The 21,484-nt window shown below is 39.4% G+C and overlaps 1 protein-coding gene across 1 annotated transcript; it reads right to left on the minus strand.

Annotated features, from left to right (window-relative positions):
* Positions 1-6,939: 6,939 nt before the first annotated feature.
* On the minus strand, positions 6,940-21,256 carry nfatc4 (nuclear factor of activated T cells 4). The gene is made up of 13 exons (XM_017410800.3): positions 20,688-21,256; positions 16,776-16,942; positions 15,319-15,828; positions 15,068-15,243; positions 13,671-13,833; positions 13,327-13,427; positions 12,055-12,156; positions 10,989-11,176; positions 10,069-10,209; positions 8,498-8,553; positions 8,278-8,404; positions 7,309-7,989; positions 6,940-7,232 (listed from the first exon to the last, which is right to left on the minus strand). Exons 1-13 carry the CDS (start codon positions 20,878-20,880, stop codon positions 7,162-7,164), a joined length of 2,676 nt encoding a protein of 891 aa, XP_017266289.1. The 5' UTR covers positions 20,881-21,256; the 3' UTR covers positions 6,940-7,161.
* Between the last annotated feature and the right edge of the window lie 228 nt (positions 21,257-21,484).

The following is a 21,484-nucleotide window of genomic DNA, read 5'->3' on the forward strand; positions in this document are numbered from 1 at the left end:
TGTATTTTTAAAATCATAAGCATAGTTTAAATCCTCCTTTTTGTATTTTCTGTTTAGCTTTAGATTGTTTTTTGTGTCCGAAGCATGTACTAACTAACAGTAATCAGTTCCTGCTTAATTGATTATTATTCTGATCAGTTGGCTACGGCTGTGGAAACACTCAGAGAAAGTGCTTAAAAAGACTTTCCTGTCTGTCGTTAGTGTTTTAGTTTTTTTACTTTTTTTATTTTCCACTTTTTTAAGTGTGCAAACCACAACAGTGTTGTAATAAAACGTAATCATGTGTTTTAATAAAATCACATTTAAAACAGATGAGTGTGGAAGTTTATGTTGGTTTAAAGGTCCAATATGTCGCTTATTTGGGCCTTTTTATTTCCATCCATCCATCCATGTTAATTTTTAACATTTTTGTATGTTTTGTAAAAACCTCACATTTCATTGTGCTTGGAGGTGCAAATCCTCAAAAAGAAAAAAGGATATACATGACTTTCCAAATCTGAATTTTTATCAGTTTAATTTCTTACTCACCAATTTCTGTTCCCTCCTCTTCTCTTCCTGGCAACCAAACTCATTAAAATGATCTGCAGGAAAAAAGACTAATCTTTTCTATAAACAAGGTTCAGGGATGGCTGTGACTCACACCAGCTTTAATGATTCACGGCACAAAAAAAGGAAATGAAATCAGTCCACATTTAACCCTCCTGAAGCCCTCGTAACTGAGGCGAGGAAGAGAAACTCTTGAACTTTGGGTCACTTTTACTGATGTTTTTATGATTTAAAGCCCTTTGAATGCCTTGCTGCTGAAATGTGCTATACAAATAAATGTTTACTTACTTACTTTGACCTGAAGGCCACAGGAGGGTTAAGGTTTCTGTAAATGTTTGAAATGTCTGCTGCAGAAGACTGTGACGCTCGTTTCAATAAAACACACAGTTAATTTTCTGAGACATGGGTGGTGCCTTCTAGTTTTCTAACTAGAAGTGTTTTAGTGTATCTGAATCACCGAGCCGAAATATTATGACTCAAATAATGATCAAATAATCAGCATGACACAAAAATGAAAGCAGTTGGTGCAGATTCTCAGTCATCCAGGACACGACGAACCTAAGTGGTTCAACAGAAAGCAACTGGACTTCTCCTCAGATAATTTTTGCTGTTATAACGATCAAAATAACCGAGCCGTTAAGGTCACACTATTCTCCGACCCAGCCCTCCCTCCTTTGACTCGTTCGGGTTGTTGTTGAATTAAAACCCTTATTGAACTAAATTCAGTGCTTGCCTGGTATAAAAAAGAAGTTTGGTTAGTAAAATGTAAATAAAAACAGAATGTCCTGCTTTTCAAATCCCATAAACGCAGATTACAGAGCAAACAAATCAAATGTTGGGGATCCTTACATTTAGAAAAAGAGCAGACACTTGCACAAACAGTGGCAAGAAATACATTTGTAGTCCTAAAAGTATGTTAGCATTAGTAATTTTCTGGAAAATGAAATAAAACATTGACTCATCATGTGTTTTAGGGTGTAAACTGAAACATCTCAAGGCAGTAAAAGTGACCGGTCAGAGCTTAGACGGAGATTTTCTCTTTTTTGGGGGGTGTATGGACACAGATCTGGCTGTATTTCAGTCTTTCATGTTAAAGTTAACATTAAACAAGCAAGCCCAGCCCATAAAAACTCCATTTAAACAATTCACAGGGCCAAAAACATCTAAAGCGCTGTTATCAGAGACTCCTCAGGATGGTTTTTTATTCATGTCTTTTCTGGTCATAGTTGTTTTGGAAGGAAATTTGTTGATTTTTCTTTACTTCCTGTTAAACGTTTGCAGTTCTTTTATTTCCTTTACTTTATCAGAGTCAATATTAGCCTGATTCAGTCTGTGTTGTTCCGGGGTTCGTAAGGTTGTTTTATCTTATCTCCCAGCAGAAAAAAACAATAAAAACAAAGTTATGTATGGAGGCAGTTTCCCTGCTCGGTAACTAAATTAATTCATGATGTTACGACCGCATCCAACAGAGTCATCAGTCTTACATTAGCTCGGTATTAGAAAAAACAGACCTCAGAACGAGTTCTGATGCTCACAACGCAGCCGGCAGTCGTGGAACATCGAACATTTCAGTCACAACATGATGCTTAACTAAGAACAGAAGAAAGTCAGATGTGCTGTTATTCATTTGTCCTCCTCAGCAGAGAAACAGCTTCAGCCTGAGTTTGATTTATAACCTTTTCTTTCTGCAATCTGTGGGAGTTTTAATCACAAACAGGCCACGAACGAGTCATGGTAAAAGCACCTTTCTCAAAGCGCTTTACAACACAACCTGTGGCCTCTTTTACCCATCCGCCTATCCACCCATCCACACAGCACTCGACGACATCTCTGCAAAACTGATCTGAATAATCATCTTTGGAGTCTGATCAGAGCTTCAGATCACATTCAGACTCAGATGGGGCACGTCGGAGGCACTGAGGGGTTTGGCGTCCTGCCCAGGACCACTTCGACATGCGACTGCCGCCAGGAATCAAACCTCCGACTCTATCATTGGAGGATAACAGCTCGAACCATCCATCCATCCGTTTTCTTTGCTCGAACCACTGATCCATAAATTAAAGGATTTATTTCAGGTTTTTCCTCACCTGCTTTAACGGGAAAGTGCTCGGCCTGTGGAGCAGCATTTTATGGTTCCATTAAAGGTCTGGCGTTCCTCGAAGGAATGCATATTGTCTGCCACCTTTTATGCCAGAGATTAAAACTAAAAATCATTTTAAATTGAGAAATGACAGAGTTACAGTCAGAGAATGTGTTGAGGATCAGTCTCAGCTACTACCACACCCTGACTAGCTGATTGTAAAACTGACTGAATTATAGCCGACTTTCACCTGTCTGTGGCCAGTTAGCCATCTTGAATTGGCTTGAATAAATGTTAACGAGCTGCAGATGAACGACTAATAATTACTTTCTGAGAGTCTCACTAAATTCTGCCCAGTGGTTCATGAGATATTTTGCTAACAGACAAACAGTGTTGGGATGACGCTCAGCTACTACCACATCAAATTGTATCTGTAAGACCGGTTGAGTCGTAGCCCTTAATGTGTTTTCTAAGGTAGGATGGCGGTGGCGGCCATCTTGAATTGGGTTAATCAGTAGATGTGCATCAAATGGTCGCTTTCTCTGTATTACTTCCTGAAGGTTTAATTAAAATCCATCCAGTGGTTCATGACATATTCTGCTAACAGACCAACACACATGCAGACACACGCCTCTCAGTAATAATAATAATGAAGCGATAATCAAAGGTTACAGCCACAATAAACCCATTTTTCTGCACTGCTCTGCCACATTACAGCAGTCACTGGTCTGTAAGATTATTTTCAACATATCAACATTTAAAAATAGGCATCAGTAGGCATTTATTTTTTTTAAAACCCAAAAGACACTCATTCAATGGTCAGGTTGTTCCTGTCTGCGGTTTAAGGCTCCCTCTGATGACACTTTGAAGGATTTCATGCGGAACTAAAAGGTTAGGAAATGTTTCAAAACAATAATAATAACACTAAATAAATCTGTGGTTTGTTCATTTCCTTCAAACAGTGATTTAATTTAACAAAAGTTTATTTTCTTCTTCACTGACCAAGGTAATTAAATTAGAAGATCTAAACAACGTTAGAGGGCAGTGCCTCCCACACTTTTAGAAGAAAAAACTAATTAGAATAAACAAGCTCAGGAAGATCATGTTTCTGACAGATGAGGATGTCAGGGTCGAGCATAAAAAACCCAAAAGTTTAGTTTTTGTTTTATTTTTTCCCTGAGTGAGAAAGGTTGTCGTTCCCCACATGGAGGCCAACTCCAACGGGGATGCAATTAAAAAAGAATGAGGGCAGAAATGCAAAGAAGTTTGGAATTTTAGTGCCTAATTTTATGAATAAATGTAGGGAGTTTGGGGAAATCTCAGTGTTGGAAACAAGCAGCTCCATCCTGCTGCAGGGATCAGCGAAACCACAGAAAGCTGGTTCACTCAGAGACAGTCTGCTGCTGCGTCTTAAAATTAACACAACTACAGAAATGAACTTGTGTTACATAAAAAGAAACATTATTTTCTGTCAGATGAGTCCAGACTTCAGCTTCATTTAGGGACAAATGATTCATGAGGATCTGAGCGTCAGTGGATCCTCCGGGATGCTGAAAGGTTTACAGATCTTTGTGATGGGAACATTACTGCAGTCCAGATCTGCCTCCTGCTGCAAATCCAAGTAAATTACAAGTTTTTAATCTGTGCTGAGCTGCTGGACTGTAAAATCTTTAAAACATTAAAAAAGAGAGAATCTGATAAAAACGAAAATCTAACATTTTGCACAAATTGTTCTCATAAAGCTACAACACTCAGTACTTAAAGTTCTTAAACAATCAAAAAGTGTCATTAACAGGAGTTTAAAATAAAAATATGACTTTTGTAACTTTTAAACTTACTGAAATATGTTTATAATATTTCTTTCTCATTGAAATAAATAAATTAATTAAAAAACTTATTCTCTTTAAAATAAACTTTAGCATACTTGCTTTACTTCTAACTATTAGCTACTGTTTTTCTAGTTTTAGCTTTTATCTACTATATTAAAGATCTCAGCCTTTAGCTACTGTTCTGAAGGTCTAGCCTTTAGCTACTGTTTTGTCAGTTTTAACTTTTATTAAATGTTTTGAAGGTCGTAGCATTAAGCTACTATTTTGAAGGTCTTAGCTTTTAGCTATTCTTTGAAGATTTAAGATTTTAGGCATTGTTTTGCTGGTTTTAGCTTTTTTTTGAAGGTCTTAGCCTTTACCTAGTGTGTTGAATGTCCAAGCTTTCAGCTATTGCTATGCTAGCTTTAGCTTTTTAGTGAAGGTCCTAGTTTTTAGCTAGTGTTTTGAGAGTCTTAGCTTTTAGCTACTGTTTTGACAGTTTTAGCTTTTCAGCGGTTTTAGATCACTGTTTTAAAGGTCTTAACTTTAAGCTACTATATTACCAGTCTAAGCCTTTAGCTACTGTTTTTTTCTAATTTAGCTTTAATTGCAGTAATTTTAGCTTTAGCTCAAATTGTTTTAACTTTAACCATTTAGTTTCAGCTTCTTAAACAAATTTAAGCAAATCTTCATTTATGCTGCTTTTTTTTACAGAAACTGCCTTTTTAAATAATAATTTATTTTGCATTTAATAAAACAAGCTTTAATTTAAAATGGCAAATGTGGGGAAAGGAGAAACTGGTATTTCTAGAAAAAAAAGAACAAGAATAAGAAGATGATTTGAAAAAGAATAAAAAGCTTTTTGAAAACTATTCCTCGCACTGAATACTGATGTTTACAAGTTGTTTAGCTGCATGAAGTCACACTGACCCTGCTCGTCTATTTATAGGCTAGGAAACTATGCTGATAATGACAAATAAAGTTTAAATTGATGCAGACAGAAAAGTTAAAACATGTTCTGGAATGTAAACAGCTTCCTAATTTATGTGACTTCTACCTTAAACAAACAAAACAACAAAAAAAAATGTTCCAACATCAGGGTGTTTCACATTTGTTCATTTTCACCAGTTTTTCTTTGTTTTCCTTTAGCATTTAAAATATTTTACTAGAGAAATATGTCTAAATAAACCATTTTTGTGCAACACTATTTTATCAATAATGACGTTTTTCACCTTTTCTGACTCCATCTCTTCCTCCGTACAATGTGTAAATAAATTTATCTCCTCTTTTGCTCCCCAGGACAGTTATTACCTGAGCATCCTGTGAAAAATGAACAATTAAAAAGTTAATTGTTTAAACGACCAGGAGCTTTCCACTCAGTTAGTCGCAGCTTCTGAGGAAGTTTCCATGTCTCTCTCGAGCTGCATCCAGAAATAAAAACAGGAGCCAAAGCTGGAAATGTCTGTCAGGAAGAAGTTATGACTTCAGCAAAATTACAGAGGAAGTAAATCCTCTAAAATCTCTTTTCATGACATTAATGTGAGGCTGATTCAGTGTGATGTTAGCTTCCAGGATATGATTGTGAGCGCAGCCTTTGTGCTGTTTTTAGCTTAAAACCTTCAGCTCGTTCAGGAGATGTGTTTTGTGTTTTTGTAACTGTTGTACTTTTCAAAATATTTAGTTTAATTTACAAATACTTTTCACATAAAAATACATTAAGATCAGTTCTTTTTAAAACATTTTATTTTTTAATTCTGCTTCAGCAGATTCCTCTTATGCTACTTTTAGCTTCTGCTACAGGTATGTTTCAGATTTTAGCTACCATTTGGCTACTTTCAGCCAGCCTTTTGCTACTCTTAGCTTCCAACAGGCCTTTTGCAGCTAATTACTGTTTTGATACAATTAGCTTTACTACTTTAGCTAGTGTTTTAACACTTTTAGCTAGAGGGTTTTCTCCTTTTAGCTTTTAGTTAGCGTTTTGCAACTTTTAGCTTCTAGTTACTTTTATGTTTTAAAAGTTACTAAATGTGTTGTCAGCTGTTTATAAAAATTTGAAAAATGTTCAATAAAAACAAAGTTTAAAAAAGTAAGTTTTTAGCTGTCTTTAGCTTTTAGTTAGCCTTTTGCTACTTTCAACCTCAAGCTAGCCTTTCAATTCGTTCAGCTAGCTTTTTGCTACTTCTATCTATTAGCAAACATTTTGCTATATTTAGGATTTAATTAGCATTTTGCTACTTTTAGCTTCTAAATAGTCTTTTTAATGCTTTTAGCTACTTTTAGCTTTCAGTGAGCCTTTTCTTAGTTTTGGTCAACGATCTTTCTACTTTCAGCCTTACGTTAACATTTTGCTCCTTTTAGCTTTAGCTTAGTAAACTGCTCATTTTAGCTTTAACAGCTCAGTTTCGGCTTCTTTAGCAAATTTCAGCCGAGTTATTTAGGACTCAGCGTTCACAGAAAATAAAACCTCTCTGGTTTTAGCTGCTGCAGGATAGAAAAACAAACATCCATAATGACACAGCTTTTAATATAATTTATATGACATTTTAAAACATTAGTTTCCCTTTATAAAACAGTTGATTGTGATCAAAATTGAATTACAAAAGTGTTTGGTAACCGGAGTCCTCTGACAACTTTACAGAGCGCTGCAGAAACCCATTTTTATACCAAGCACGTAGGAAATCTAACGTGATGATGGATGTCAAATGGGCGTCTTAAGCTGATCTGAGATCAGTTCAGTTGGTTGTTCAAGTGTGAGCTGGACTGAAAAGCCTGGATGTCCTCCCCGATGAACTCCGACACTGAAGGAGAGAGGAAAAACAAATCGTCTTAGTCCACTTTTTATCGTACGATAACTTTGTAATGAACTGATCTCACCTTCTTCAAAGGTGATGTGGTGGATGGAGGCAGAGCTGGTAAACTCCAGAGGGCACTCCGGGATCTTAGCATCCCCCTCTCCTCCTTGCCCCGTGCCCAACACTCTCCCCTGGGGGTCCCAGCCCTCGTAGTGGGAGTACGGTGCTGGGCAGGTGTCCTGATAAGGGTTGGAGGGCGGGGAGGGACACACCTCCGGGGGAAACGCTGAGCACTGCAGAAAAGGTGAGGTGGGGACAGGAGGCAGGGGGGAGTTGGAGATGGGACTCTCCGTTGGAAACGGGCTAAGGGAGGAGGAGTGGGACGGAGAGGGGGAGGAGGACAGGTAGGGGGAGTCCAGCCATGGGGATGGAGACGGGGAGGACGGCTGCGGGACGCGAGGGTACAGAGGTGGGAGGAGCTCAGTGAAGCCCAGCTCCAGGTTCTCAAAACTGGGGTGACGCTCGGACAGGGCCGCCCTGGACCCGCCGGGCTCCTCCCCCGGGGGGTCCGCCTTGGAGCAGAACTCCTCGTGGTAGGCGATGGCAGCGGGGTAGGGGGGCAGGTGGAAACCGAGGCCTCGGTCCTCTGACATGTGGAAACCTCTGTCCATCCTGGGTGGAGCCTCCGCCGGGTACACAGGACCCCCATCCAGAGGCGGCACCGAGGGCCGGGACAACAACGGGTCCTCCTCTTTAAACAGAACTGAGAAGAAAAACAAGAAGAAAATGTAATCTGTGGCGCTTTTCACATTTAAAAATCTGCTGTTCTGTCCTGTCAACAGAGAAGTTACTCACTGACTGTTCTGTAAAAAGTTAACTAATTTAAAAAGTACTAAAGTTACAAATCCCAAACATCACAGAGCCGATCTGCTGAATGAACTGAAGTGAATCAGACAATAAGTGTCTGTGGTTTTTCACATTATTATAAACACCAGTGATGGTTGTAACAATGCAAAATAAAATACACTTGTCCAATAATTTAGACTCTCACCAGGCAGATACTTGAAGCAGTGAGTGCTGCTCCGTTTTCTCTTCCCATTAGAGACGTACAGACTGACGGACACGGGCCGACTGATGGAAAGGTCACTGTAGGCTGGAACCCTCACACACAGCAAACACTGAAAGGACAAACAGTTAGGCATGAATAAATAAATACGGATGAGGAATTACAAAAATCACATAACGCAGCATGAGGACCGTCACAAAATTACCTCGTTGCTGTTGTCACGGTCAACGTGAGCCTCTTCCTCCCACTGTAATTTACCATCTGATATGTGAGAGGAGACGAAAAAAGAGGTCAGGTTGATCAATTAATACTTTTTCTTAAACAAGCAGAACCAAAGCTTTTATGGACTGAGTTTTCTACACTTCACTGATAGCTATGAATTTTACCTTATGATAAAATCATGAAAAAGTAGAAAAAAATTAAGTCTGTTACAATACATTACATTATGTTACGATATGATATGTTCCTTTATGTTATGATATGTTACTTTAAAATATAAAAGGTCACATTATAATAGTTGTGATACCTTAAGATACAAAAAACCCAATTGATAAGCTCTCATACCAACTTTTAAAGCACGTTAAAATAAAATGTTCTGACATAATGTGTTAGGATAAGTTACGATGCATTACAGTATGTTACGATACATTGTGTTGCAATGCTTTACAATATGTTAAGATATGTCACAATACAATACATTATAAAATGTCACAATGCAATACAGCACAATATGATATGTTGCAATACATTTTACTGTGATACATATAAATTATAATACTTTATGGTACAATATTATATGTTAGGAGACAATACATTAGCCTATGTTACAATACAATGAGTTTTGATATGTTAAGTTATGTTATTTTACAATACAAAAGAAAAAGCAGAAAAGTTATTTTATTTTGATACATGTGGCTCTAATCAAAACTATTAACTGTGTTTATATTTAAAATCTGGACTAAAATTAAGAAACATTTAACTTTCAAAAATGAAAACATGGAGACTAAGAAGCTCTTTTTTTATAAGTATTAAAAGTTGAATTCCTGTGCATCCAAATTATTTAGTTTTTACTTATTTTACAACTTTATTTAACTGTATTTCTTATGATTGGTAAAGCAAGAAGTAAAGGAATCAGGGGAAAAAAATCATTGTAAGTTCTGTAAGTAAAAACACGTACATTAATGAGATGAGTCGTTAAAGAAGTTTAAACCTCGAAGTCTACATGTTAACTCTGTTCAGGCTGTAAAACTGCACTAAAAACAAGCTTTTGTTGCAAAGTTTTGCTTGTGTGAAGCTATCAAACAAAAGACAACCAGAATAAAAAACACAAACCAACAAATGTGTCCAAACTTTTAATTTGTATTAAAACTTTATAAATAAAATAAAAAACCCAGCTGGCTGTAAAGCAGCCATTGTGAAAAACTCGAACAGTGACTGCATTGGCAGGCTGTTTTATTGTGGAAAAAGAACAACTAGATCGACCCACCAAAATAAAGTTCTTGTATAAAGTTTTATTTTCTTCAGACTAATCCATTTATTGTTCAGAGTCTCCATTTTTAAATAACCACAGTTCATCGAGCTACGTGACAGATCAACTTTTCTGCTCTGCAGATTTATTTATTTGTTCTTTTTCCATGATTACAGAATTGTGGATGTTTATTTTTCTTCCAAATTGTTTCTATCTGAGCCGAGTCTCTTATTACGACTTTATCTGCTCGCCTGTGTTCTGGCGCACCGATTGCATCGGAAGGGTCGGCGTAACCGCGGGGCTCGTACCTGTGCCTCGCTCCATGAAAAGGACTCTGGATATCGGCAGGAAGTTGGTCCCGCTCAGCAGCAGCTCCTCGCCTCCCTCCACGGAGCAGGAAGTGAGGTTGACGGACTCGATGACGGGCAGCTCCTGGGCTGAGCGCTGGGCTGAGGCACAGAGAAAGGAAAACACACGATGACCTCTGCGGTCTCTTACAGAAACACTCGTTATCGCCCACCGTCGAAGATAAAGAGGCAATAAAGGTTTTTTCCCCCCGTGTCTGTGTGTTTGTCTGCCCGCTAGCAAAATATCTCACGAACCACTAAAAGCATTTTAATGAAACTCTCAGAATATAACTCCTACATGTCCATCTGCAACTGATTAGGTTTTGGAGTCAACCCCAATCAAGATGGCCGCCACAGCTAAGCGACATTAGCAGACACAAAAATGGCTCTAACAAAGCCAGGGTACAGATACTGAGCTAAAATCTGGTGTGGTAGTAGGTGAGAGTCATTCCTAACAAATACTCCAAGCTCTAATTGATCGCTTGAGATCTGTTTAAAACTTTGCCATTACTTGTTGGAGTCAACTGTGTCTGTCTGTTAGCAAAATATCTCATGAACCACAGATAATGAAACTCTCCGAGAGCAATCGGGTGAACTTTTACAGCTGATTAACTTTTGGAGTCAACCAAATTCAAGATGGACGCCACAGCCAGCTGTTATGAAACAAAAAATGACTGCAGCTGAAAGTTTGACAGAACTTTCTCAACAAAAGGTGATCTTAATGTAAAGGCTGCGGGCGATATGCATTCCTCCAATGAATGCTTGACCTTTAATTTCAAACTAGCATGTTTAGGATTTTAAAGGGAAAATGTACGTTTTTAGATTTTCATTAAACGTTTCTGTCAAACTGTGATAAATAAGTGAATAAAACGACTGCTTACAGCATTCGATGGGCAGAGAGGCGACCTGCAGAGCCAGGACTCGTCCAGGGGCGGCCACAGGGGGCGCCAGAGGGAGGTGAGTCCGAAACACGAGGCGAACGCGCGTGTTTTTCCTCCCGACGTCTGTTTCGCCTTTCCTCAGCTCGATGTCTGAGTTTCTCAGCTTCAGAATCCCGGCACAATCGATCCTAAAGACAAACAGATGATTGATTTAATCCCGTGAACTTGAGCAGATATTATTCTGATCTGTGCATTTCTGAAAAAAGCTGCTCCACTTTTCTTTTTTCTTTCCTTCAGTTCATCACCTCCTCGATGGAGGTAACAAAAGGGTCTGTCTGTCTGTCTGTCTGTCTGTCTGTCTGTCTGTCTGTCTGTCTGTCTGTGCACAAGATTACTCATAAAGTTATGAACAAATTTTCATGAAATTTTCAAGAAACGTCAAATATGGTACCAGGGATTACCAGTCAAAGGTCATCCCTGTGCAGCTGTATAACAGGAATGTTAAACTACACAGCTGGACACCTCTTAGGTCAAGGGTGATCACCATTGATTTCAACATCATGGTGTCAAAGGTCAACATCACAGTTGACCCTCGTGCTCTAACTCTGCAGCAGTGTGATGTAGGAACGTCAAACTGCACAGCTGGACGCCTCATGGGTCAAAGATGATGCCTGCTGATTTCAAAGTTCATGGGGTCAAAGGTCACAGGTAACTCTTTGTTAAAAGCTTGTCTCTGCTCCTACAGGTGACCCTTTAGTCTCCTCTGTTTCCTGTTGTTTGTCTGTCTGTCAGCAAAGATCAGGTAAAAACTAATCACCAGATTTGGATGAAATGTTGGGATTGAAACAAAAAACAGTGAATTAAATTAAATTGCAATCTTGTTTTGCCCTGTTTTTTAATTCCACTTGGCGGAGGACTGCGCTCTCCCAGTTCTTCCAGTTTTTCATACAAAAGAAAAAAGTAATCAATGAAAACTTACTACTTATGAAAAAATTAAATACTTAATTAAAACACCGTAGTATTCACCTGTAGTGAATGCACTTTTACTTTTCTCTTTCCTACTCACAGAGCAGTCATGTTGTTCTCCGGGTTCAGGGGGATGTCCAGGAGTTTGGTCCCCGCCTGGACGCTCTCGTGGCTGGCGGTGCCGACCATCTTCCCGGTCACCCTGCAGGAGGAGAAACGTCTGAACTTAGCGTGTTTGTTCAGGCGGCTCGGCCCACTTTTCTGTACGCCAACCAGCTGCTTCCCTCTCATACAAACTGTTCTCAGACACTTTCACCTCAAAGCATCCTTTCTCAAAACGATGAAACCGATCACAATTTCTCTTTATTTTTCCTCCAAGCAGTCAGACATTCTTGTAATCTTTTAAAGTTGTCTTGATCCTTTGGACATTTTTACTCAGTTTCAGATAACAACTCTTTGTAAATGCTGGTTAAAATATACGTTTATGGCTGTTAAACTGGGTTATCTTTGGTGTTTTTAATAAATGGCAACTAATTATGACTTTACAACAAACAACAAAGTGGATAAATCCCATTTAAAGTAGTTTTTTTTTTTACGAAGCCGCCTGTTGTAACACTGGTTACCTTTGAGTTTAGGAGCCTTGTTTTGTCTGAATGATGCACAGGTCAGAATTAACTGTCTGAACAAACCAAATAAAACAAATGAAAATGAGTAATAAAACAGCCAAATATCTTCAGAAATGCTGATCAAGACCACTATTAAGAAAAATACAAGAGATCCTGACTCCTTAGAAGTAAAATCTAAAGAAAAGGAAAGATGTCTCAAGACTTTTGGAGATGCTGAAAACAAGACGACAAGCAGAATTCGAGTATAAATCAATAAAGTCACCAACCAGGTTAGATTTCAAACAAACATGAGGTTTTTACATGATACAAGGAGGAAGAATAGTTTTATACACTATTGCACAATATATATGTGTGTTATGTATGTATATATATATATTTAATTATGTGTATTCCTTGAGGCGTTACTGGGGCTACATAACCAAAAGGCTGTATGTACTAATTGTACTAATTAGTAGGATAAACAGGAAGTAATGAACAAATATTAGTTTTTAAATGACAGAAAAGAATGGGAACATGATATGCTTCTTCCTACCCCTTTTTCAACATGTTTAGTGTTGACTGTTCTTTTTATTGTTTCCTTTATGTCTTGTTTTATTTGTCGTAGTACTTAAACATGTCCAAGATAGGTTGGTTAAAGTCAGGTGACGCGTCCTGTGAGCAAAGTGTCCTTTGGGGATGAACGCCGTTTAAAAGCGTGCGAGGCGACGGGTTTCCTTCCTGACAAAAACCAGCCTGGAGGTCAGTACCTGTGTATCTGATAGAAAGGATGTGGCCTGATCGAGCGGTCGTCGGCTGTTCCAACAAAAACCTGCAGCGAAAGCGGCTTCCTCTCCGTGTATCCACACAGCTGCACAGAGAGACACAGTGTGAGCGGTGAAGTCAAGCTGTGAGGAGGCCGACGACAGTGACACAACATGTGACTTTGTTTCGCCATCGCAACAAAACCATTATTTCTGTCTGGAATTAAATTAGAGAAATAAAACCCTAAAGATTTTAAAGTAGCATAACTTGAAAATGCAATCCTAATGCAAACATGAGGAACCCTTTTCTGTCACTAAGTCGTCTGTCAGTCTGCAGGACGGCGCCTGACCTTGACAACGGGATGTCCCGTCGGTGCAGCTTTGACGGCGCCCCTGCTGCCCTCCGTCTCGTAGTGGGCGCGGTGGTGCGGGCGGGGCTGAACCTCGATACGCAGCTCGTATTGGTCAAACTGGGACGGCAGCGGCCAGTCGAGCGGCGGCAGAGCGTTGGATCTGAGGGGGGAAGAAAGATTGGACTGTTTGATCTGAAGCTAACACAGAAGGGAGCAAATATTAACTATTAACCTGCACAAATAATAAGATTTTAATCTAAATTACCCAAACATAGCAAGGGAATACCAGCACTTGGTTAAAAAAACTAAACTTTTAGGTGTAAGCTAAATTAGAAGTTTTGAATATAACGCAGACTGAAACCAAAAGCTGACAATGAACATTTGTGTGGAGACTTTTGCTGTAAAATTGCATCTAACATGGATTAATCTGATTGCACTAAAAATGATTTAGCTTCAAAACATTTCTTGGACACTAATAAATCTTAGAAGAGTCGAAAATTCAAAATCTTGACAAGTAGAGCAGAAAATGGACGAGGAGCTGGACAATTTGGTGATAAAGTCCAAACAGACAGATTTCGCCTAATCAAGCTCCAATATGAAACAACTTAATAAATAAATAAATGTACATTTGTCTACATGCACTTATTTGTTTTTGTGTAGTATTTAGTTTTTAGTTGGTATTACTTTTACTTGCACTTCAAAAAAACTTTCAGGTAGTCAGATTCAAAATCACAGCAGAATGTTAACAAAAGTAAACCTTTAAGCTGAATTACAGATATGCATTTTTATTCTATATTTATGGTAGCTTTGCATAATTGATAACACAGAAAAAGTGGCTTTTTATTTAATCTCTGAAGTAAATTGGTGCAGCTAATAATCTTCAGTTTCTCTTGTCTATAGCTGAAAAGTTTGCTTGACCCAAAATCAAACTGCGAACTTTGTAATATTTATTGTTCTGGCAAATTCTCAAATCTGGAAATTTAGGCTTGTCTTCACCTAAATAAAATGTAAAACATGAACAAGCTGTGAACAAAAGTTTGACGAAGCCTCTTGATCTGAAAAATGAAGCCAATGTCCAAACAATTAACCCTGCGTTCTTTATAACGGCCAGCAGGGGGCGACTCATGGTTCGTATTAATAATGATTACAGAAAAAAAAACCACTTTTTCTCACTTTAATTGTGACCTCAGGAAACATTTTACTCGTGAATTTATGATCTCAGTCACTAATTCAACATTGAAGATATTTTAAAGAATACAACTTGAATAAAACTCATATTAGGGTACCTAACATCATTAGAAAATCCTATTTTTGTAACAAAAAAACTCAACTTTCGTCTTTTATGTTGTGATAATGAGCACTGAGCTTCAACCTCTTTAATCAGAAGTTCTTGCCTGAACAGAGGACTGTGGGCGCTAGCTCTCGTTCTGCCCCAGGCCAGAGAGGGGGGCACGGGGAGGTAGTCCATGCTGAGGGCTGGGGGGTCTCTTCTGGTCTGCTGGGCGTCTGGCAGAGGGCATGGAGAGCTGTGGCCGGGAGTCTGCTCCTGATCCGCCTCCCGCGGAGACAACTGAAATCCAAAATGTCTTGATTTAATATTTGAATTGTCTCTTGCAAACTCTGGGGACACCACAGCTCTATGTACCTGTTCCAGTGATGTCTTTCTGGTTTTCTGTGGGATGTTGAGCTCACAGCTGCTGGGCGGAGCTTGTGACTGAGAGGCGGAGTCTCCACCCTCGAGGTTGCACGCGTGCAGCTCCTCGGAGTAGCTGCCCCTTCGTGAAGTGCAGGGAGAGGCCAGGGGAGAGTTTCTACGCTTCTTACCCCCGGGTGAAGTTGGCCTCGAGGACGGCGAGAGTCCGAAACTGCTGGTGGCCTCGTTGAGCTCCTCCTCCTCCACCAGCAGGGAGTCGCAGCTGGAGGCGGGGCTGAGCCAGCCTCGGGAGGAGGGGCTGGAGGCGGGGCTTGGGCTGAGGGACCCCGGGCATCTGTCCCGGTACGTGAAGGGGTCCAGCAGGGGGAGGTAGAGACGCTCTCTGTCCCACCCGCCGCTACGACCTATGTTCCAGCAATCGGGAATGGTTTGCGGGTCCTCGTCAGGTGAGATGGTGGTTATCTGGATGCTGGGGCACTTGACCACACAAGACTCGGAAACCTGCAAGAAAGAAAAAAGAAAACAAGGGATGTTTCTGACGACACAATCGCAAAATGTTATAAAAGCTCAACATTTACTTGTTTCAAAGTTTATTTTAAATACAAATCACCACAACCACTAATCTGTTTAAGCAGAACAAAACCAACAAAAATATACAATAAATCTAACAGCTTTTACAACATGAAATGAGTCAGGTACAAGGTAACTTAACACCATTTTCATACAGATAAAAACAAGTAGCTGAGTACATAAATAAGGAATAAACAAAGTTCAAGTCCCTGAAAACAGATGTTCATGCTGTGCCTGAAAATGGGTAATACCAGTAGTTTGTCTGCGAAAAGATTTTATATTAAAATGTTGATAAACTGTAAGATTTGTTCAGTTTTTCCTTCTGTTAAAGATTGTGACCAAATGGTCTGCTCAGACCCTGCAGACTTGGACTGGTTACATATTTTATATCCAGTCAAGTTGGTTTTATTTAAACAGAACACAAAAATTTAACCTCAAGGGATTTTTACAGTTTGCAGATTAGGTCTGGTTTTTTTGGCCCCCGAGACCGAATATTAAAGAAATAAATAATGTTTTGAAAAATGAACGCCTGCTGCATTGCATGCCAAAGTTTTAAACAGAGATCCAGTGTGATCCAACATGGCTCACAATCCGTGTTGGGGATGACTCTCAGCTACTACCACGACAAAAATTAGCTCAATATCTGTAAAATTGACTAAGTTATCTGTATTTCTGTGTTGGCTAAGTTTGATTAGCTGTGAACTGGGTTTGCTCCATAAGTTAATCAGCTGTAGGTGTACATCCAATGATTTCTTCCTGGGAATTTTATTAAAATCAGTTCAGTTGTGCATGAGATATTTTGCTAACAGACACATAAAAGACATTTAGAGTACCACGATAATAAGAGTAATCGAAGAGTAATGAAGTAATTGTCTTACCTGGACAGAGCGTGCCGGCAGGCTCTCGTAGGTTCCACTAAACTCCCTGATGGCGGCTCGCCGAGGAGGCGGGGAATGCATTCCTGCCCGCTGATTGGACGAGGGTGGCGGGCTGGGGATGCTGATTGAGTGTCCCACATGAGAGACAGCTAGATGGTTGTCTGTACCTAAATGAATGAATGAATGTTAAAAAAAAACGATTGCTTTGCTCTAAATGTTGCCTCGGTTCCTAACAGACAACAGGAGCTCCGTAGAAACCAAAATTCTTCTTACATCTTACGCTGTGGATTTTCTTTTGGTTACGTAATTCATTATTTTTCACAACTGTTTTGTTTTGTTCTCTTTCCTGAACCACAGTGACAGCTCTGGGAAACAGCAGTTTGCCTTTTTGCTGTTTTTCTTTCCAGATAGTACGAAGGTCGCATTAAAGTTCAATCAGCATGCTGTAAACCAAATTAGTTAGGATTCTTTTAACATTTGCATGCCTTTATCATTTATTACACATTAGTTTTCCTTGATTTACTATAATCGCTGCCATATGGAAAATGCACAGTGTAAAGAGAAAAAAAAAAAAACAGCTGCAGCTTCGGTTATTTAGCCTATTTTAATACTGTTATCTCAAGATCGGGAGAGGAATTTCTTTATTAAGATAACAAAGCTAAATTATCCGTGATAAGTTAATTCATCTCATTATCTTGCTTTCGTGAGATTAACTTATTAGCTTATTTATTTATAGAGCAGTTCATTAGATCAAACTTTAAACTTTCATTGAAACCGTAGTTGATTTGGCCAAAGACATTGTTTTATTTAGCTGTTATTGACCTTATTATTCACTTAAATCAGAATTTGTAAAAGGCTTTTTCTGGTGTTAGCATCAGTGTCATTGTTTTCTATGGAGCTGTTAGCGTTGTCAGTCAACAAAATCATCCTAAAATTGATGCAAAGACAGAAAGCTGGCCGGATAGGGGGATTAAAGTTAGTTTTATTCACAAATAATCTCAGTTTGTGTTCGTTTTCTGGGTGAAGAAGGCGCAGAAGTTCACTATTTTCAAAAAAATCTTAAGTTACAAAAAGCTAAAAATTAGCAACAGCTTCCAAGTTTTGTCAGATGAGTGTTAAACTTTTAAAACAGAGGAAAACCCGTGCAGTTTGCATGGATTCTCACTCATGGGATAAACAACTTTTAATCAAATTCAATGTTGTTAAATCACAAACGTCTGGCTAGAGGACACGAGAAGCCATCTGTGATACAAGAACCCGACAGGAACCATTTAGATATATAAATATAAATGCTCAATGTGATTTTGATGATATTACAGACAAGACTTTTGATGTTTTTGAATTTCATATGTTGCATTTTGTTGAGCTAAGCATCATTTAACACACATCTGCTGCACAGAGGCATTAATGTTATCACATATCCTTACAGATGTTACAAAAATTAAGGAATTGGTTTATATTTTTATTTCTTGCTGAGCTCCATCGAGTCCATGTTTTCAGTCCTAATGCGAGGCTGGATTAACTGTTTATTTTATTTAACGAACTCAGGACTGGCTATAATATTTAATAAGCACAAAGGTGGAATTCAGTGTTTAAATACGCAGCAGGAAAGAAAATAGAAAGAATAACCTGAGCTGCAACACAAAATAGATATTGGTGAACATTTTAATGAAGTAATTGATAGCTTGACTTGTTTTTTGTTTTTTTTTTAAAGGACAAGACTTTAAAATAATAGATATTTGTTTATACATCAGAGTCAGTTTGCAAGTATTATAATGAAGATCCAAGTCTTTTCACACTAATGACCTCAAACTGTGCTGCTAATATTTAAAGCACTAAAAAAAACCAAGATTTTCCTAGGCATGAAATCACCATAACGTTTTTGTTTTATGCCAAACCACCACCAGGACACGAGCGCTGCAGGCTACGCCGTTTCAGCCGAGCGGAACACCAGATACTGTTGTTCTGCGCTGGAGGAAAGCCACGCAGGCAAAGTTTGGGCAAAATGGACATACGGGAAAAAAACCGCCAACAACAAATTACGACTTGAGAAAAAAAAAAAAAATCTCTTCAAATGTTTCCTGGCAAAAGAAATATTTCCAAGTGATTAAAGCTGCAGTGCTGAGGCAACTCTTCAGCGGATGAATTTTTCTTCTATAACTCTCATTTATGTGTGTGTGTGCAGAGAGGTAGGGTTTATGAGCCCCGAAAGCTTACCTAACACTTATCAAACGCAATAAAACAGCAAATCTAGGAGTAAAAGGAGGGATTTTAAATCAAAAAAAGCTGTTGCCCCTAACCTGAGAGCTAAAGGGCCTTCATGAGAGGTCACAAAATCAGCTCAGCAGGTCATGAGATGTTTCTAATGGGACTTTATCACTTTTTCTCTTTGTTTTTGTAAAAGAAACCACCTTTATAATGCAATACAGTGAACGAAATCTACCTGACAGCTACTGAGTGCAAAGAGTTGTTCTGAGAAGCCAAATCTTTAGATGTAAAATCTGATGTTTTACCCTTTAATGAGTCGAAGGTCTTAAACTTTGAAACCTCTACTGAACGTTGTTTTTTTTTCTCTTGTTTATTTGAAAAACTTCCTACAGAAATAAATCTTGTGGCTTTAAAACACTCTGGAGGATATCACACTAAGAGTTTAACCTTTCAGAACTAATTAGGTTCAGATCGGTGGGTCTAAAACCAAAGAAGTTGCAAAATAAAATGATAGTTCTGCACGCTAGTTCTCGAGTTTTTACCACCAATATGAATCCATCTAATGTCATACTTTCTTATACTCAAAGCAATCCCGAGCAATAAAAACATTTCCTGACTGGATTTTCTGTCATTGCACAAACAGCAGAAACACAGTTTTGTTGTTTCACACATATCTGAGTAAAACAATGAGTTTTATGTTATATATTGAATAGATTAAATCCCTCCACAGTCTGTGCTGTGGTTTGCAACAGAGGTCTGCTTGAATGTGCAAGATGCCTGACAGCTTAAAATAATTAAATCCACAATAAATCTTTTTTTGAAGTGATTTTTTTCTCATTTAAGATAATATGACTTTATGGTGGAGAGAACTGGAACACTAACTTCTTATAGAGCGTCCTATTTTGGTCCTGATGTGTGTTTTTAAAGTATATTTAGTAGTAGGCCGTGAGTTATGAGAGAATTGTCCCCTGGACTGCTAAATGACATTAATGTTGCTTAAAAATAGTTTTGGATCCGTATCAGCAGATAGTTTGACTTGATGTATCAGGAAGGGGGAGAAAAAGGAGGAGGAGGGACAATAAATGCTTAAACTGCATCTTTAGTATCAGCTGGATCAGGATATGTTGCATTTTATATCCAAATACATCAGAAAACATAAGTTTAAGCACTGTAGCTCCAAAACCCAGCTTGTTTGATAATTGGAGACGCAAAAGTTCACCGGAAGTGAAGATTTGCTCTTTTGTTTATCTTTAAATTCACATTTTTGCCCAAATGCCAGTGAGGGAGTGAAACTAATGACTGTATATGAGATGTTTGGATGTGAAAGAGTGAGAGAGTGGAGTCTGAGTGAAAGAATAAGGTGTGTGTGTGCGTGTGTGTGTGTGGTGCGTTCAGTACACAGAGGTTGAGGTTCCTTCCCAGATGGCAGCTGTTAACTTTGCTCACACGCACAGCTGATTAGAAACACATTGAGTCTGGGGCCGCGGCGCGCGCACGCACGCACTCACGCAAATGAGCGCAGCGAGCAGGAATACAGTGAGATATGCACGCAGATGCATACCACACCGAAAACAAAGCCAACCTTGGAAACTGGCACGCAAACACACCATACGCGGTTTTCAAACACGCCACATGAGCTCGCGCGCACAGGCGACGGAGGCACTCTTTGTTTGGATTTCGTAAAGCCTAAAAGATGAATCTGACCCAGATTGCTGCCGCCGGAGGAGTCCAGGTGCAGCAGGGCGCCCTCGCTCTCCTCCCCGGCCACGGAGCTCTCCGGCTCGGCCGCGCGCACCGGGGATGGCCCCTGGATGTGGCGCTCAGGCGGGTCCTCCTCAAACACCAGCTTGAACTCGAACTCGCCATCCTCCCAGCCCGAGCCCGGCGCGGCCCCCATCAATCCTCTCCCGAGATCCAGAAGATCCAGAGATGACAATCTTAATCTCCAGTAAAAGTCCTCGGTGCGCCAGGAAACTCTGACAGAAGCAATCCCCCCAAACTCTTTTAGCTTTTCCCCATCAGCGCGTCATTGCGCAAAAAGTCCTCATCTTCGAGGTTCTGGTTCTGCAAAACTTCCCCACACTGCTGCTCCTCTTCAGCTTTTACCAGACTTGATGCTTTTCGGATCCAAACTAAATCTTAAAACTTCAAAAAAAAAAACGAATCCCAAAGTTAAGATGCGTCTTTAATCCCAGTTCCATCGGTATCCCATGACTCCTTCTCCTTCTGTCCCGTTCAGACATGAAGAGGGGAGGGGAGGGGGACAGAAAAAAGTTTATCAAATATTTTTGTCGTCCTTCACCCTTAATTCCCTTTGGGTGGGTTTCCCAGCCCGAGTTGGTCCGTTACTCATCCCCCATAGGAGCCTGGATGTGTCAGTCATGGATCCCCCTCCATACCCAACCTCCCCGGCGTCACTCCTCCTCCTCCTCACTGTGGAGGTTTCTGTTTTAGTCGCACTCAGTTCACATTTTCTTAATTCACCCAGTTATTGTGGCTTT

This window comes from Kryptolebias marmoratus, linkage group LG20 (assembly GCF_001649575.2).
Source record: "Kryptolebias marmoratus isolate JLee-2015 linkage group LG20, ASM164957v2, whole genome shotgun sequence".
In the NCBI taxonomy this organism is placed as follows: domain Eukaryota; kingdom Metazoa; phylum Chordata; class Actinopteri; order Cyprinodontiformes; family Rivulidae; genus Kryptolebias; species Kryptolebias marmoratus.